The following is a 15,333-nucleotide window of genomic DNA, read 5'->3' as shown; positions in this document are numbered from 1 at the left end:
TTGGTGGCACTTGTAATACTTTGCAATAATAATGAAAAATATTGTAGGTTATTGCCCACACCTGCCAGAACTGGTCAGAGTGGTGCTCAGTGGTCTAACACACACTGCTGGCTGTAGTGCTCACATACTGCCTGTTATAATAGGATAAATAATGGTTTATTGTATTATTATAGAACTCTATTGGGCTCCGAGAGCCGGGTGGCAAGTAAAAACAGCTGGGTGGAGCAGCTGGGAAATAGGTGCTGGGGAGAACACAGGATACACCTTGAAAACCAGGCACTTGTAATGACCTCAGAAATGGGTCAATGGCAAAGACATACAAGAGGGAACTCAAAGGGCAACCCTGCTTCAGCCCCATCTCAACTCTGAAAGTGTCACCCATTAATCAGAGGATGCTCTCCTCATCCTTTTAGAAAGTTTTAAGCCAATCAACAAGTTGTCCCAGTATACCATACTTTGACAAAAATTTACCCACAGATAATTATGATTTACCATATCAACGGCTTTAGCCTAGTCTAGACCAACAACATACTTCCCACATCCAAGGATTTTGCATCTCTTAAGCATCTGTCTTATTGAGATACCTGCTCCAGAGATCTTCCGCCCTTTTACTATGCCAAATAGACAACCTGATAATAGTCAAAACCTTTTATACCCAATGTTGGGCGTAAGGACGAAGCACTGACCTTAAAAATCCCGTTGCCAAAAACCATTAATAATGCCGTTAAAACACTTAAAAAAAGATCAAAGATGCTGCTTCACTGGGGAAGTTGCTTGTGTATCAACTTCAATTAAAAGAAATACAAAAAACAGAGATAACATAGAAGCGCAAAACTGATACTAAGGTAAGAAATATATCACCGTAGTTATATAAGTATATTAAAATTTATTTTAATCACAAAAAGCACAGTAAATTAAAGTCAATATCACATGATAAAATAAAAATATATAACAACTCAAAAAACTATGATTCGGACCTGTTAAACTATTAAATATCTTGTATATGTCTCCTATAATGCACATATAGGGAAAATATATAAATACATTTTTCTGCAAAAAGCACTATTTTAGGCCTTGATCCTGGATTGATTATAAAATCAAGGGACCATTCCACTTTTTAAAATGCGATCGTGTTAGATATAATCCATATAGCAATGTCACAGTCTTGTGTGGATCATGATATTAACCAACACGATCAGTCATATAGTGTTACAGTCCATTATTCAGGAGGTGTAGATCTTAAATGGAACATCCGATTCATGGCTAGCGGTATATGACTCTGCCTACTGGAACTACATAACGAGTCTGTCTTCCGAAGTAAATATTTCTTGCTCACCACAGTGATCTTTCTCCACTCAGGACATTGTGAAGACAAATTGGAATATAAAGTTGGAATCCAGATAGTAATTATGGTTTTCTCGTTCTATTACTCCTACTGGATGGACCACAATGTCCTGGGGAGGCACTGCTTAATTTCAAATAGTACTGTTATGCTGACTGTCTTGGAGATTGGAATAAAACTAAACTTATTCCAGACTTCTACATCCCTAAACTTGCTGAAATTTGCCCAGAATCCAGATCAGACATAAGTTTAAAACTCTCATCTTTCCCTTGTTTATCTGGTTTATTAATGCCAATATGTTTGCTGGTACAAAACCCATCTGGTGACACAATAACTCTCATATGACAAATCTTGTCTGGCAACTCCTCTCTGTTCCTTTGTTTCTGAATCTTACCACATTCCTCCTCCTAAATGCCTGCCCTGTATAGTTCACATTAGAACTAAATGTTAGTGACCCACGGCCCCAGGCATTTCCAGGGAGAACCTGGCCAGATCTATTATATGAATTACCTCCTTTCAGTATGACCCAAAGTAAATTGATAACTCACTGTAGCGGCTAGATCTGTTAATACCTGAGACTGGGCGTAGTGTTGTGTTCTCTACAGAGACTTCCATCTCCTCTCTGTTACACTTACCTCTCCCCGTTCCTGCGCCGCGATCGCCGCAGCCCGGCTCTCACATCCGGGTATCGGCTGTCACATGACTGCGCGGCGGGGCAGGGAATTCAAATCAGCCTTCTATTTAAACCTCGCTCTGACGCTTGGGCAGCATCAGAGCAACTTCCAGCATTCCTGACTCAGTACCTTGATCTCGGCTTTGTAGTCCTCCTGTGTACCAGTTTGCTGTTTTGACCTTTCCTACTCTCCTACCCCTGTGTACCAGACCCGGCTTACCTGACCACGATTCTGCTGTCTCACCTGTGTACCTACTTTCGACTTACCTGACCTTGGACATCTCCCTTAGCGGGGGCCTTCGTTCTTGTATTGATTACTGAGCTATAAATTCCATTGCTGTAAAGAACAGGTATCTTCTGCCCTTGACCTCTGAACTTTTTGACCGAATCAAGGGTGCTACCAATTTTTCCAATTTGGAACTTAGGGGTGCTTTTAACCTAATTAAAATAAAAGTAGGGGACGAATGGAAGACAGCATTTAACACCCGTGATGGACACTTCGAGTATCTTGTCATGCCTTTTAGGTTATGTAATGCCCCTGCAATATTCCAGAATTTCATGAATGAAATCTTTAAAGACCTCCTCTATCAATTCATGGTGGTCTACTTAGATGACATCCTTATTTTTTTCTCCAGATTTAGTCACATCGTAAACTTGTAAAGGAGGTTCTGAGTAGATTGAAGAGATATCAACTATTCTGTAAACTCGAGAAGTGTGTCTTTGAGCAGAGATTACCTTTCCTAAGTTATATTATTTCAGAGATCGGACTTCAAATGGACCAGTTCAAACTCAAGGCCATCTTGGATTGGCCAAAAACCATCCGGCCTTAAAGCCACTAAACGTTTTTTAGGTTTTTCTAATTATTACCGACAATTCATCAAGGGATACTCCTCATTAGAAGCCCCTATCACAGCTCTCACGCGCAAGTCTGCCAATCCCAAACTTTGGACTTCAGAGGCTATCAAAGCCTTTAAGAGACTCAAGACCTTATTCTCTTCAGCTCCCATCCTTCACCAACCTGACTGCCAACGACCTTTTTTCGTAGAGGTGGACGCATCCTCTGTTGGGGTCGGAGCAGTACTGTCCCAAAGAGACCTTGTTGGTAGACTCCATCCCTGTGGGTTTTTTCTCGCTGCTTTTCACCTGCTGAGAATTATGGAATTTGTGATAAAGAGCTGTTAGCCATCAAGTTGGCCCTTTCTGAGTGGAGACATTTGCTTGAGGGTGCTCAAGTTACAGTATACGCCGAGCACAAAAACATGTTATATTTACGATCAGCACATTGCTTGGACCCTCGTCAGGCCAGATGGGCTATATTCTTTTCCCACTTTAATATTAACATTACCTTTCGTCCAGGCTCTAAAAATTCCAAAGAGGATGCTCTTTCTCGTTCATTTGATGCTTCCGATACTGAGACTTCGGAGAAAAATAAGTTAATCTCAGATCCCAGCTGTGTTTTGGCACTTAGTCCTCTAACCGGAAGAGGTTGTCCTTCTGGTAAAACTTTTGTGGGAACACACCTACGTGCCAAATTATTACGTTGGGCTTATGCCTCCCTCTTCTCTGGACATGCGGGCATTTGGAAGACCTGGGAACTAACTTTCCGAAAGTACTGGTGGCCCTCCATGCATATGAATGTTAAAGCCTTCGTTTCAGCATGTTCAAAATGTGCGCAGCACAAAATTCCCAGGAAAAGGCCGATTGGTCCTTTCATCCTGTTACCAATTCCTGATATTCCGTGGTCCCATATATAAATGGATTTTATCACAAACCTCCCAGTTTCTAAGGAATGTACCATTATTTGGGTTGTTACGGACAGTTTTTCTAAAGTAGAACATTTTGTTCCCCTCATGGTCTTCCCTCATCACCCCTTTTAGCTGATCTCTTTATTAGAGATATTTTCTGGCTCCATGGTTGTCTTATGCACATAGTTTCTGATCGGGGATCTCAATTTGTATCTAGATTCTGGAGAGCCTTTTGCCATAAACTAGGAACCAAACTTAACCTTTCTTCTGCATATCATCCCCAGACCGAGAGAACTAATCAAGAGTTGGAAAAGTTTGTAAGGTTTTATGTTTCTACCAATCAAGACAATTGGGTCGATCTGCTTCCTGGGCAGAGTTTGCCCACAACCATCATTACCATGAAGCAGCTTCCAACTATCCCTTCTTTATCTTGTACGGTTGCCATCCCAGACTACCATCCTTCTCTTCCTCAGTCAGAGGTTCCGGCGGTGGATTCTCTCTTTCACAGGTTTTCAACCATCTGGGATTTAGTGAAGACCAGCCTGAGGAGATCCGCTATCCGCGCCAAGAAGGGGTATGACAAGAAGAGGAGGGCAGTTCCTCGTCTCACTCTAGGGGATAAGGTGTGGTTGTCTACTCAGAACATTCGCTTGAAAGTTCCTAGCAAGAAATTGGCTCCTTGATATATTGGTCCCTTTGAGATTTCCGAGATCATCAATCCTATGGATTTTAGATTAAAGCATCCTTCCCCTTTACACATCCCAAATGTCTCTCTCCTTAAACCTGTGTTTTCCAATCAATTCACCACTACTGAGAGACCTCCGCCACCTGTAGTGGTTCAAGAACAGCCAGAATATGAAGTCAAGCAAATTCTGGATTCCCGTTGTTTCAGAGAAGTTCTACAGTTCTTAGTTGACTGGAAAGGTTATAGTCCCGAGGAGCGTTCATGGGTTTCTGCCTCTGATTTACATGCTCCTCATCTTCTGCGAACTTTCCATAGGAAATTTCCCACCAAACCCTTTTAGGTGTCCGGTGTCCACCTTTTTAGTAGGAGGTAGTGTTACACTTACCTCTCCCTATTCCTGCGCCGTGATCGCCGCAGCCCCAGCTGTCACTTCCGGGTATCGGCTGGCACGTGATCGCACGGGGATTTCAAATCAGCCTTCCATTTAAACCTCACTCTGACGCTTGGGCAGCATCAGAGCAACTTTCAGCGTTCGTGACTCAGTACCTTGATTTGAGCTTTGTAGTCCTCCTGTGTACCAGCTTGCTGTTTTGACCTTTCCTGTCTCCTACCCCTTTGTACCAGACCCAGCTTACCTGACCATGATTCTGCTGTCTCACCTGTGTACCAGACCCAGCTTACACGACCAGGATTCTGCTGTCTCACTTGTGTACCAGACCCGGCTTACCTGACCACGATTCTGCTGTCTCACCTGTGTACCAGTTTCCGACCTACCTGACCTTGGACATCTCCCTCAGCCTTACCTCTAGAGACAGACCTGTGGACCGCGACCTGCAGACCTCAGCAGCTAACCCCATCCCGCCTTGCGGTGGTTCTTAGTGAACACCAGGGGATTTGTTAGACTCACCACAGGCCAGCCAGCACTAATCTAGAGTGGGGCAAGTATCCCATTAATTCTGTTCTCTCTGTGTTCTGATCCAGATTGATCTATTTCTTCAATGTCCCATATTGATTGCAAACCTTCCTCATCCTCATTTACTACCACCTCTTGTATGTTACATCTGTATATTCTACCTTACAGGCAGCAACATAATTATTATCCCTAGCATAGTCATCATCATATATTTATATAGCGCCAACATATTCCGTAGCGCTTTACAATTGGGGACAAACATAGTAAACTAATAAACAAACTAGGTAAACAGACAAAGAGGTGAGAAGGCCCTGCTCGCAAGCTTACAATCTATGGGACATTGTAAGTCAACATTATCAGTATACATGACAGGAGTCTCCTGTATACAATGCTGAGGAATTTCTCCTCTTTCCTGTTTCCCAGCTGTTGCATATCTCTGCTGGGATCCACTTTCCTGAGGAGCGCTAACATCTCCACTCATCTGTTGTTTAACACTGTTCTTTGGGACCTGAGGTGTGTGTACTGGACTTACACTTTCTCTCTGCTGCTTTACCAACGCTGTCTGTCCCTTGTTATTCAAGTCTCCTTCTTTAAAGAAAAAACTAGCCTCCTGCAATAATGGTCTCTGCTGCGGCAGTTGTACATCATCTGGGAAGTCTTCAGACTCAGATTAACTTGAAGATGTGGACTCTGGCTCCAATTTCTGTCTGTACTTTGTGACCTCTTTATTTACTTCAAAACACTCCTGATTTTTATATACTTCTCCAACAGGTCTCAACTGCTCAAAGACAGAATCAATATCTCTTACAATTGCAAGGTCTTCATCTAATGAATTGCGTTTACCATCATATTAAGCATCTTCGCTTGGATTTGCTGCTTTTAGTTTCTAAACACATTCAATCTGTTTTTGTATTGTCAGCTTTGCATCCTTTATTTTATTATTTTTAAGTGCAGGGATTTTATCTGCTAGTTGCACATTCTGTCCCTTTAAGACTCTGGCTCTTAGAGATTTCTCCTGGTTGTTTAAAACCACTCAGCTCCTTTGATGTTTCTGGCCTTGGAGAATGTCTTCCCTTAGTCATGTCCATATTTCCTATATCACTGTTCCTTCCTGCCATGTGTGTCTCAGCGACAGGTATACAAGTCCATGGCGTCCTGCAAGTTGTAATCGCCATTATTGCTACTCCTGTGTGGTCAAGATCTCCATATTGCAGCCTGGAACCTGAGTTTGTTGTAGCTGCAGCTTTACCAGCACTTTGCTTCACTGGCACCAAGGGCTTCTCTACAGATTGCAGCTTTTTGAGATCCACTGACACAGGCTTTGTCACTTTGTTAATGTTCCCAAGATCACCTCCACCTATCTGGAATTGAGCGCAACTTGGGCACACCAGGCTGGTTACAAACACTTGCTGTTGCAGGTTTTCTTGCATGGATGAGGGAGGGCGCTCGTCACTTGCACAGTAGGTGAGTTTGATACACATTGTTTGCCTTCCTGTGCTCTTTGCCGTTTTTGTTATGTATTTTCCTTTGGTTTTTCCTGTACTTGTTCTTGAGGCTGCTGCATTCCCTTTGTTTGAAGCTGTTGCATTTGCTGTTCCATTTGTTTGCTGCTAATTTGACTTTTCAAACCTTTATCATGTTTAGTAACTGCACTTTCTTTCTGTGTCATATTCACTTTTTTTCCTTTATCTTTTCTTTTTCCACAATCACTGCACTTTCCCTGGTGATATTCACTATATTACTTGGCTGAGTCCTCCCAAACTCCCGAAAGAGTAGGCAAACCTCCCGGACCCTGTAAAATGCTGAAATTCACGCCATTGAATAGTGGGGGCAGGGCTTATTTGCATAATTAAGCCCTGCCCCTGCTATTCAATACCTTAAATTTCTGTATTTTATGTTAGGGGCGGGGGTGTAATGACGTAATGACTTTGTCACGCCCCCTCCTACCCTCTGTCAGATGATCTGTACTCCGATCTCCCGGAGTACAGATTTAAAAAGTAGGCAAGTATGCAATTAAAAGGTGACTTCTAATATCCATAATATTTGACAGTATGGTTGTACCTTATTCCTTATAATACACAATTTTTCCCAAGAAACACTAATGCGATGACATCAGAGCTTAACAATATTAAGCAATGACATCAGAACTCACTGTTTATATTGTTTACAGTAGTATATACATAAACAAACATTATTTATGTATTATATATTTCTCATGTTTTTGTTGTTTTATAGATATGCCATACATTGACAGAAAAGCTGGTTGCTATGACTATGGGATCAGGGGCTAAAATGAAGTCTTCATCATGTCTCAGTGATATCATTATTGTTGCAAAGAGAATCAGCCCAAGGTGAGAAAAATGTTAGTTACGCTGATCTGTTTAAAGGCCAATTGTGGACATGGGGAGACACTCACATATTTGACATATACTATTAATATTCAATTATTATTGCTAAAGAAAACAAAAAATATGAAAACACTTCTTCTAATAATACTTCATATGAGCAATATGTATTCATACATGTAAAAGTGGTAATTAGGTGTGGGTGTTTTCTTTTAACTTACATTAGATCAATATGATGATATATTAAAATGCCATAATATCAACATTGCATCTTACCAATTTCACCAATGATGACGTATATATTAGTAGAATCACAAATTAATAAAATATTTGTAGCAGGAGTTCTTTGTGCTCCTTCCAGAACCCAGCCACATCAGAAAATCCATCTATCAGGTACATATAAAGAGGAAAGAAAGAATGAGTGCAACAGTGTAGTACTGTATTGTTCAGGTGGTAGCCATAAAGGTTATTGTGCTTACAATATATATATATATATATATATATATATATATATATATATATATATATATATATATATATAAAATGCTAGACAAGCTTATATGTTGTAACAGTAGCACTCATATTTCACAGATTGCAATATGTATTCCTAGTAACTTAACCTAGAAATGATTAGAGCGCCACCTCACAGGTATTTAATGACATTTAAATATGACAAAGGTAAAACTTCATAGATTAAAAAAAGTATAACATCTTACCTGGATGCAACACAGGACTTTGATTGGCCGCATCTGCGTTGGCACGCTCTTGCTGTACATTCCCTACAATCTTCCACCCGTTTCATCCCTTCAATTTGCAGACAGTTCTAAGTGTCATTTGCATTCAGACATTAATTACATGCCATTGCATCCATTGGCATAAGGTCCATTTCTGTGCATGCGCAATGCTATTTCACGCAAGATATGGTACATAAAAGGAACTTGCGTCCAAACATGAATCAGTCCCTTTGTGAGTATGCATATGAAAATTTAAAGATCCTTAATCTCTCAGTGTCAGGCCAAGATTTTTATTCCAGACCTCAAGATATTTTGGGAGAGGGCTAAAGGCTTTCTCTGATATTAATTTTTATATATATGAAATAACATGTTTAAGGCCTTGAGTAGCATTACAGAATAACACACATGGAGTCAGTTTTCGGCTTCAAAGTGTTTGGTGAAGGGAGGGGGGGGGGGGCAAGTGGCACCAGGAACTAACTGATCTAGATAGAATATGTCCGAGAATAAACCCATGGGGAAGTTTGGATTGTGGACAGTGTCAGCGGGGGCATGTCAATAGCTAACATTTTGTACCTTTTCCAGCTGTGTGGTGTGGGGCAATTGTGGAGTGCCGAATTCCAGGCTGATTTTGAGTCCATAGAGCTATATTTGTTGGGAAGATAGGACTCCTTGATAACTTTTCATTATAGTGCACATATTAGAGAGAACACTGATCTTGAGATTCAGCTCCCTATTAGGTCCACTCCTCTACTCTATTAAGCAGGATAGCTTTATGGTAACTTGCTTTCAGGGTAGTTGAAAACTCTGCCATAACCTGTAAAGTATTTCATATCTAAATCTTGGATGTTTCCCTCCCCAAACAAAGCCTCTGACGGTAGTCTAAAGCTCCTTGAAGAATAAAGGAAATATGGATCTGGAGTGTTTGTAAAGATAGATTTAGGTAGTGTGTTCATTATACCTGCTGGTGCAGATAAATTTGTAGCAATTTCGGGAGAACTTCCCGAATTTCTGGATTTTACAGGGCATTCCAGGAGGCAAGTATGGCATGTGGGCTGAACCAATATGCACAAAAATGCATACACTCACTTCCCTAGGAACCACAAAATATCTGAATAATGTCACTAGTTTCTTGTGAATTGATAGGTTACATTATCATGTGTATTTGTACAGGACACAAAGTAGCCTCTTCCTGAGTAGAGGGAAAACAAAGCAAAAGCAAACTCTACTTGAAAAGCAGGCATTCTGAAATGTACTAATTTAAAACTTTTTACTGTATGTACCGTAAATCTTTTATTGCGGAATAAAACATCCAGATAGCTAGATGCTCCTGATTTATCCACTAGTAGAAATCTGTCAATCTGTATGAACCATTTGGGAGTGTTATTTGACTGAAAAACAGGCAGATAAATATTCATAATAACCTTTATCCATATGTTTTACTGAATATGTATAGAAATTTAGAAAAACGCTATTATAAAGAAAAGACTTCAAATAGATGTAAATCAGATACGGTGCCAGATGCGGTGGAACTACAAGTCCCAGGATGATTTGCAAGCATGCTGTGACTGGTAGCTCCATCACAGTTTAAGAGCCATAGTTTGCCTCCCTTTGATATGTGTAATAGGGTAAATGTAACTTTATAAAAGCTCTTTCTTTGCCTTGCTTGATTTTTCTTTTGTATGGATATCCAGTTCTTTGTTTCCAGCTTACTATTGAAATGCAGGATACAATGACACCTAAAGAACAATATACCTCAGTTAATCAATAGATCCTAATAAACCATTTAAATATAAGCAATGAATCAAGAGAAGGCGGTCATTTGTTTCTTTATCCCATTGTTTCACTTGATGTAATGTCTCAAACTAGCTGTCTTTAATTAACCTAAGGTATCTGTCCAAAATATTTCTCATTTCATAGAATCCACCACCCAGGAAGAGGGTAATACTATTTCCTCAGAAAGAAATTTACTAAAACATGCAACTTAAATAATGATTCAGTATAATGTCTCTTTATCATAAAAACTTCACCAGGCATTTTTGATAATAAGCTGAATCTCAAGATCAGTGTTCTCTCTAATATGTGCACTATAAATAAGCAATATATGATAATTACATTAATGATAATAAGTTAACTTGTTTCGAGCCATCCACTGTACACGGTTGCGCTAAACATAAGGTTTTCAATGACCACTTTCAGGGTTGAGTCCTCATTACATTAAACTTTCAAGTCTTTGAATTCCAGCATACATTCCAGCATACACTGAACAGTAATTTTTAGTTACCAAAAGGCAAAAGTGTGGGCCTTCCGTCCACATAACGTATGTGATGTTGTGTGTCTACTTTTGTGCAAATGTAACAAAGGTCAGTGGGGAATACAAAATATTGCACCCTTTGATGGAAGAAGCTGAGCCGAGCAGGGTGTTTCTTGCTTAATGCGAGCAAAGTGTACATCTGGTAGTCTACCCGTATGCAAAAAGTAGATTTAATTTTGCAGGACAACATATTTAAATGACACTCATGGGCATTGAGCATTTGCAGAGATGATTTCTATTCAGTGGAGACCGGTAAATCTTTTTCTACATGGAAAAGGACTTGATTTCTATGCACCTTCATAGGTAGCAGAGATTGTGTCTTGGTTTTAAATGGGATACATTTTGTTAATTCCAGGTGCTCTTTCTATTGGAAATTACATCTGTAGTCCCATTTCAACCAATTAACAGCAACTGGTGGCCTCCAAATCTAGGTAGTGTAAGTTTGAAATTACATAAACTATGCATATCTACATAGCTGTGGAATCTTATAAAATTATAAGTCAAATTTTAAAATGTCCAATATCTAAAGTCTCTTTCTTCTATATTTAGAGTTGATGATGTGGTCCGTTCAATGTATCCTCCGCTAGACCCGAAACTACTCGATGCAAGGTATGTATGATAGCAGGCTATCTTGTTTCATGGATGGAAAATCTGCCTAGCTCCTATTGAGTAGTCTGATGTGAAGTGAACATTAATACCTGTTCACACATACTAAGATATTGTTAGCAAATTTGGTGTTTTTGATCAAAAATGATCCACCATTATAGCCTGTGTTGCCTCATCTTGTATGTTCAATATAGTATATCATCGAAACTGGTCGGCTTAATCAGGATGTGTGCTGAGGCTAGATACATCTTACAATTTGTAGATACAGTTGCTAATCGATAGTTACTATACAATGTAGCCATTTAAGCTCAAACATGTGCACCTTTTTGAGGATTTATTGTGAATTTTTAAACAATAGAGCTGATTCCAGAAACCAATATGAGAACCTCTATTCAACAATAAACACTGCACTTGGAAGCTAGTGCATGCAGAAAATAAAATCTAAGAATTATTACATATTCATTTATATCTTCAGAACCACTGCTCTTCTGCTCTCTGTAAGCCATCTTGTATTGGTTACAAAAAATGCATGTCACCTCTCTGTCGGGATGGACTGGATTGATCAATCTCTGTCAGCTGCTGAAGAACATATGCAAGTCCTTAGAGAAGCTGCTATGGCCACTGAACTAGAACGAGTGATTCCAGGAGCAGACAACTTTCTGCAAGAGCAATCTACGATTTAACGTTCTAGACCGAAAGCAAGAGGATGGACATTTGACATTTTTGTGATATAAAAGAACATTATTTGTCCCACATTATGCATTTTTGAGTGCTCCAGTGAAGTAAATCTTTGGTCCGCTTTGTGCTCAATCAGAATGTAAGCTTACACTGTAATTTTGTGACTGCCCCTTGGCTTTTTGCCCAATCCCACATATGGTGTGAGTGTACACATCACTAGCACACACTGTTGGCTTGCATTTTCTGAGATGAACCAATATTTATAAAAATACAGCCTATACATCCACTAAGATCCAATAATATATGTTACTCTTTTTGGCCACTCTGCCTAGCTGGTCTGCCTGAGGCAGTTTTATGTGCTAGTCAAGTACCTCCATGATCTTAAAATTACACACACACACACACACACACACACATATACATATATATACATATATATATATATATATATATATATATATATATATATATATATTTATTTTTTTTTAAACACAAGCATACCACACATTTATAAAAAGTCAGGAGGGATTCACCAGGAGTCTACCGATTTACCGTACCCCAAAGAGGTTGTAATCAGTTTTTTATGCAGCACTGCCCCGGTCATTAAGCTGCATCGTTTCACTCCGCTGCCAGTGAGCAGGGACCATGCTTTATGTCCTGCTTTTACAGGTCCACAAAGAAGCAAAGTTTATATAGGCTTAGATATCCAAACGGGCAAAATCTAGGACTAGTCCAATAAGAGCCAAAACCTCTAGTCAGACTGTCCAATGTAGAATCTAGAATAGGCATTCTTTTTTAAGCCTGGTTCAGTTCCCACAGTGGTGTGGACTCGGTGGGAATAGTGTCAGATAACAACTCCAAACTTAATTGGGAATGGAGGGCTGACATTGAGCCTCCCTCAAGTCCTTGATTTACAGGGACTTTGCCCAGACTCAGGAAAGTCTGGGTAAAGTTGAAGAACAGGGGGCACCTATATGTTTGACAGTAAAATATAACTCACTTAAGACCGTGTCTCATCCCTGAATTAACCCAAATGTATTTTTACAGTGGTAACTGTGGTTCCACAGCTGACCTGCATTTTAGCCGAAGATGGCTGTTTGCTAGCAATGCAACTTCTTTGGGTATCTCCATGTAGCGGAGAGCCTTGATAAACCCAGATGAAGACATCTTTTAGGGGACATGATGGAGAAACTAGTGGTGTCTGGAGAACCCACCTGGTGACAAAAAGAATATAAAATTACCACACTTTAAAATAAATATATTCACTGCAATAATACTTGGCCTGTAATACAGTATGGAGTGATATGGGATGCTAAGCGTTAACTATGTTTCCACTATTCCCAGCACCTATGCGCAGCTCTCGTCCCAATATCACTGAACCATGAGGCACTTAGTGATGGCACCAGCTCCTAATAACTGGTAAGGCTGAGTATTGGTTCAACTACCCTAAATGTCTGCCACTTGTGCATATTTTGCCAAATTGACAATATATGCCACAGCCACCCTGAAGGCTGAAAATTTACATCATCGCTTCACTTGAAAAAAAATGCCTATTTTGTCAGCATTTGTATCTTGCTTCTCTGTCTGTATATATTTCCCTCAACAAAATTTACTCGCTGTTGAATGATAATTCTGTTTTCCCCACCTCTCACACTCCCTCCCTTTACATGTCAACTTCTTCACTATACAATGTGCAGCATTATAAGTTAAATATATCTGTAAATGCCTGTTGAGCTTTTAATGTTGACATAGTAAACTACATATAAAGATAGATGGAATAATTTCATTTTGCAACTCATTAGCTTTGGATATCTTAAGTTTTTGGAAAAGAGTTTTGCTAAATTTGTCTTAAACAGGTGGGTGTCATTTAAATGTATACAATTACCAGAAAAGGCATTGTTGTCAGTCAATTATCATTATAATCATCACATTCATTTGGCTGATTAATCCCAATAACAAAAGCAAGGCTCCAGAGACCCTAGAAATGTGACTGGCTACAGACCAATAGTACCTATCGTTAGCTTCTCAGTTTACTGTTATGATTGTTGCAGTAAGTAACTATACTGGTGTCCAGCTAAAGGTATGCAGGACTGATTTTTCAAAAAAACAGACGCTGGGCAAAGATCCAAACAGTGTCTCCACTGCACCATGTCATTACACAGGTAGATAAAAATACTAACTACAATAATTAGAACACGTACATTTGCAAATAATTATATTCATGTGCAGCATAATAACACTTTGTTGTATTCTAGCCCCATACTAACATATTTCCAAAGTACAGAATAATAGCCCAATGAGCAGTACAATACCTGTATTACAGTATAAAATCCTCAATATACAGTACAATGACCTTAATTACTATTATATTAGGTCTATGACAGCCTTAGTTGAGAGGTGGAGGCATAAAATGTTACAGAAATGGGAGCGGGAGACCAAAGAACAAGGAATAGAAATGTACCATGAAGATTTCTGACATTCCTTAATCGAAAGATCCTTTAATGGAGAAGAGTTCTTCTGCAAAACTTGTTACCTGTTCACTTGCCGCTGCCTGTCTCCTGCTCATTTGGTGACACTGCACAGCCAATTCCTCTGCTGTCAGTCTCCCAGCTCGCTCTGATGACATTGCTTTCTATCCTATTGTAAACTATTCCATTGTCTGAAGGGTCAGGAACAAGAGAATCAGTAGCCTCTCTTTTCCCTGTTCCTGAAGCACCAACAGACAAGCTTCACACAGGGTAAGAGGAGATCTGATAAATGCTGGAGGGCTTGGAGAGAAACGACCTCTTGGATCTATAGTTCTTGGTCTCCTATACAATGCTACTCATACTAATGGGGACCCCAACGAAGTTTGCGTCCCCATGCAATTGTTACATAGTAACAAAGTTACAAAGTTGATGAGGTTGAAAAAAGACACCAGTCCATCAAGTTCAACCTATTTTGGATCTCCTGCGATCCTGCACTTATATTTGAAATTGATCCAGAGTAAGCAACTGCCAATCTGTTTCAATTGTGAAAATCCCCCCAGACTCAATATTGCAGTCCTATTTTTACCCTATATCCACTACTATCCAACATTTTAATTAATGGTCGTATCCCTGGATACACCTTTCCGCTAAAAATTTGTCTAAACCTTTCTTAAGCATATCTATTGACTCTGCCATCACAACCTTCCCTGGCAATGAATTCCATATCTTGACTGCCCTTACTGTAAAGAACCCCTTCCTTTGTTGGTTGTGAAATTTCCTCTCCTCTAACCTTAGGGGGTGACCACATGTCCTGTATATAGTACTTGGGGTAA

At 39.8% G+C, this 15,333-nt stretch overlaps 1 protein-coding gene across 2 annotated transcripts in view; it reads left to right on the top strand.

The window, feature by feature from the left end:
- The window catches only part of TMEM98 (transmembrane protein 98), a 43,191-nt gene extending 29,388 nt beyond the window's left edge, over nt 1–13,803 (top strand). For both annotated transcript variants that reach the window (XM_075177188.1, XM_075177189.1), the window contains exons 5-7: nt 7,594–7,709; nt 11,298–11,357; nt 11,830–13,803. In XM_075177188.1, the coding sequence (XP_075033289.1) occupies nt 7,594–7,709; nt 11,298–11,357; nt 11,830–12,037 (384 nt within the window). In that variant the 3' untranslated portion in view covers nt 12,038–13,803. The remainder of the gene's footprint in view (nt 1–7,593; nt 7,710–11,297; nt 11,358–11,829) is intronic.
- The last annotated feature ends 1,530 nt before the right edge of the window (nt 13,804–15,333 follow it).

The sequence above is a fragment of the Mixophyes fleayi genome, chromosome 6 (genome assembly GCF_038048845.1).
Source record: "Mixophyes fleayi isolate aMixFle1 chromosome 6, aMixFle1.hap1, whole genome shotgun sequence".
Lineage (NCBI taxonomy): Eukaryota > Metazoa > Chordata > Amphibia > Anura > Limnodynastidae > Mixophyes > Mixophyes fleayi.
This window is presented reverse-complemented; position numbering and strand designations above follow the sequence as displayed.